Below are 4,001 nucleotides of genomic sequence, written 5' to 3'. Positions count from 1 at the left end.
CCCCACCTTGATTTAACAATCCTATTTTACGCGATAGAGTTAGTATTATACTAGTCTATCTACTGACTATTTTAGTAATCTTAGTCTATATCTCGAAAACATCGACCCTAGTCTACAGGATAATCGAATAAACTAGCGATCTTTACGATAGGTATCAAGAGATAATCGAGTTTGAAATTCGATAGTACCCATTATATAAAACCTAATAGAATCTATCGATGGGTACTATCGAGCACAGTAGAAGGCTTTTTCGCTCTCTCTATTTAACTCCTTTAGATATGTCACCGTCCAATGTTTAGGTTATTACTTATAGTGTACATGCCGGGTATTTTTACCATCGCGTTGACGCCGCGACTTATTCTCTTTCTCTTTTCTTTCTTCAACTTAGTCTTCTTATATATAGCCAATACACCACTTAGGAGCTTTCTCCTTACCTATATGCTGTCCCATATATCTCTGGTTCTCTTGACTTAAATACTTCCATCAGTTTCCGAACGCACCAGGGCTCGCAATAGTTTGGGCTAGGTCAATCCTCCATAGCCTGGTTGATGCGAGAATGATCGCTGAATTGCCTGCCAGGGCTACCTGGGCAATGCTGGTACTTTGCATCTTTTGACTCATCAATGTATGATGGTTAAAGAGTCCAATCACCTCTCCCTGATTGTTTCTCACGACGATTCCCTCCCCTTCTCCAGTCCACACAGGCCCATAATCGTCAACCTTGAGGCCATCTGCGTATGTTCTCGCCAGGCCAAACATGCGTTTGTTAATTGGGAAGCCCCGGCTGTCGAGATCATATTCAAAGAGTGCCATCGAGCCAGGTAGGTTACTGCGGGAGAGATTAGCCTTGTATTTGAGGGGAGGGGCTTAGAGGGTAAACTTACTCATTTCCAATATCTAATTGACCAGCGGGCAGAGAATCATACTCACCAACGTAAAGTTTGGTCCCATTTGCATTTACCTGGACACCGTTGCTTCCAGCAATGTCAGATCGGGGTATAACAGCGACCAATGCTCCAGTAGATGGTGTATATCGCCATACAGCAGCTGGCAATTGGTAATCCGAGTCTGGTCGATCAACAAGCCCATCATAAAGGTTGTCGGTGAAGTAGATTTGAACTGCGTCAAGACCATTCCCGTCATGGTTGCTGGGCACAACTGTAATATCATCGGGCCCGTCAAAGGGAAGACCAAACCACGAGTTGGCGATAATTTCAGCCTCGTATGTAATAGCATTGACCCGTGCAACCCCTGGCTGGACAGAGACATTGCCAAAGTAGACCACGTAGATATAGTTGTCAAAGTAGTATAAGCCGTTGGGGTTGACAAGGTTCGTCTTCACTTGGTGAACCGTATTGTCGGTCAGATTCAGTCGGTAAATGGTTGTTGGCTTGTCATCGAGAATGCTACTTGTGAACCAGACCTGGTCGCCTCGCCAGTCATATGTAGCACCCTAAACTGGGAGGTCAGACCCAATATGCTGAGAACAGTTAGGAGGTGCCAACTAGCCTCAAAAGCAAATGAGTCATTTCTCTCTTGTACGAGCACGGCCTGAGGATTAGGTCCAAGCATATCCGTGAATTCGGAGCTGTATGAGATAAAGGTTGCATTCTGAGCTTCTTGCAGTATGTTCGCCAGGTTGTTATTGTTGGTATTTGTGTTGATGAAATAAGTCGTCGCGTTGCTCGTATAGTTCGGGGTGATCAGGTGAGTATAGTTCACGGGGATAGAGATGGTGCCATTCAGCGTTAAAGATGTAGCCACACCCGCAGCTAAGCATTGAAGAAGAACGGCGAGAAACATCTTGGTTCAATATAAGCACTTAAGCTTGGCAAGTGAATGAGCTTGAATACGTGATAATATCTAGATCGGAACCCGACCTTGAGAGCCCTTCAAGGGAATATATAGTACTTCCACTTGCTCCAGATCGATGTTAACCTAGGTTTCTCCCTGGTTTCTTCCCCGCTCTCAACGGCACGAACCACCCGCTCGAGAGATTCAAGCTCAAATGTAGCTCTAATTGTGTGGAAAAGCCGATATTGTCATCGTACACCGCTACTCCATCTTTCGCCAGCAATGTTCTTCAAGCGGAAAACATCTATTCTTGTTGACTAAAAGCCTTACCAACCCCGCATTTCACACTCCGCAAGCACTGGGCCGAAGCCCCGAGGTGAAGGGAGTCCTCGGACGATAGGACTGAATCCTTCAAAAATTCGAGCCTTAAAAAAGTGTCCTGGCTCCTTGTGTCTTCTGGAACCTCTGGATTCGAAATTCAATTGGGTTTGCCGCGGATACGGTGACTCCAACATATCGTTACTCCAACATTCAGCCTCGGGACCCCCAATGATCAAATTCCTTCTTCGGTTTTTCATACTTCCAACTTTACCTATAGTATAGACCGAGGACAATGTCGTCATTTCGTGTTTTGTACAAGTCTTGTGGCGAGTAAACCGAGCCGGCAACCAGGCTTTTGACAAGGCAATCACCACAATCTGGCTCTATGGTGATTCCTTCGCCTAAGTAACTATAGATATCGATCTCATATTGTTCAAAACCTCTGTGCCACCATACGTAGGAAAGCTAACCTGTGTAATGAATCTAATTGATTGAAGGGTGCCGGGTCCACTAGCGCACACATGGATATATTATGGGTAACCATTTATATGATGTGTATTCACATTGCTTGTCTAAGCAGATCATCTCTTTTCCGGACGCTTTTTGACCTTGACTTGGAGTCCAGTTAAACCGAAACCTTGTTGTCTTTCGCGGCTTCGCTAGGTCAACGAACTCGAGCCCAAATTGCCGCGGAATCAATTTGTGCACTCCCCCGTACGAGGTCTAGGTGCAACCGTTAGAATGCGGGTAGGATATACTAAAGTAATGACGTACAGCTACTAGACAAAAGTTCTCGCCCCCCACACGCGTTTTATCCGAACGCGTACCGCGTCACGATTTCCACCACCTTTTACAATCACTCAATGGCCACGCCTAGGCGCCCTCTGGGTGAGATAGATAGTAATATTCGAAGGGGTAAGGACTTAACTCCCTATCAACGTGCAAAAACCGAAGGTGCTCGCGAGACTAGTGCGTCCTAGAACGAGATTAGTCAGGCCTTCGAAATTCCGAGATCTACGGCGCGTACGACTATTCAACTAGCCAGCAAACGAACCGATGCACTTTCGCAACCACGCAGTGATCGTCCTCCTCATCTAGAGACCCGAGATCGTCGACTTATCCTTCGTCTAGCTAGACGAAATCCAAAATGGACTTATCGGCGCCTAATTCGTGAGGTCTCTATCAAAGTCTATGCCAAAACTATCGCACGTTTTCTCGTAAAACATAGAATTAAGAAGTGGGTAGCGAAGAAAAGACCTTTATTACAGGACGAGTATGTTAAGAAACGATTATAGTTCTCGATCTAATACCAGGACTACGCAGAAGATGACTAGGGAAAGGTCATCTTAAGCGATGAATATTCTATCGAAAAAGGCTCTAGTGCGACTAGGGTTTGGGTCTTTCGTACACCGGCTTAGAAGTGGAATCAAGAGATAATTGACCCCTAGACTAAGGGTAAGGATATCTCGATCATAATTTAGGTAGTAATTTGGATCGGCGGACGGTCAGATTTGATTATAATGGAGCGAGATACTGAGGCAAAGCGAAATGGCTATTCTGCACAGTCCTATATCAAAGTCCTGGACGATCAACTACAGCGAATCTGGGTTCCTGGCCTAATATTCATGCAGGATAACGCCGCAATCCATACAGTAAAAATCGTGGATAACTAGTTTGAAATGAACGCGATACTACGACTTGAATGGCCACCCTATTCGCCTGATCTCAACCTAATCGAATACGTCTGGGCTCTCCTAAAACAGCGCATTAACGAGCGATACCCAGACCTCGGAAGTCAAGGCTAGTCTCAGGAGACTATTGACGTATTCGCCAAAGCTATTGTGGACGAGTGGAACGCTCTAGATCAAGTAGAGATCGATAATATA

General features: G+C 45.4%; 1 protein-coding gene across 1 annotated transcript; it reads right to left on the bottom strand.

Annotated features, from left to right (window-relative positions):
* Positions 1-483: 483 nt before the first annotated feature.
* On the bottom strand, positions 484-1,803 carry AYL99_10568 (hypothetical protein; the record flags this gene model as incomplete). The annotated part of the gene is made up of 3 exons (XM_018842074.1): positions 484-829; positions 885-1,453; positions 1,543-1,803. 3 exons carry the CDS (start codon positions 1,801-1,803, stop codon positions 484-486), a joined length of 1,176 nt encoding a protein of 391 aa, XP_018688962.1.
* Positions 1,804-4,001: the final 2,198 nt, after the last annotated feature.

The sequence above is a fragment of the Fonsecaea erecta genome, assembly GCF_001651985.1.
Source record: "Fonsecaea erecta strain CBS 125763 chromosome Unknown Scaff11, whole genome shotgun sequence".
Lineage (NCBI taxonomy): Eukaryota > Fungi > Ascomycota > Eurotiomycetes > Chaetothyriales > Herpotrichiellaceae > Fonsecaea > Fonsecaea erecta.
The sequence above is the reverse complement of the archived record's forward strand: the minus strand, read 5'-3'. Positions and strand labels throughout refer to the sequence as shown.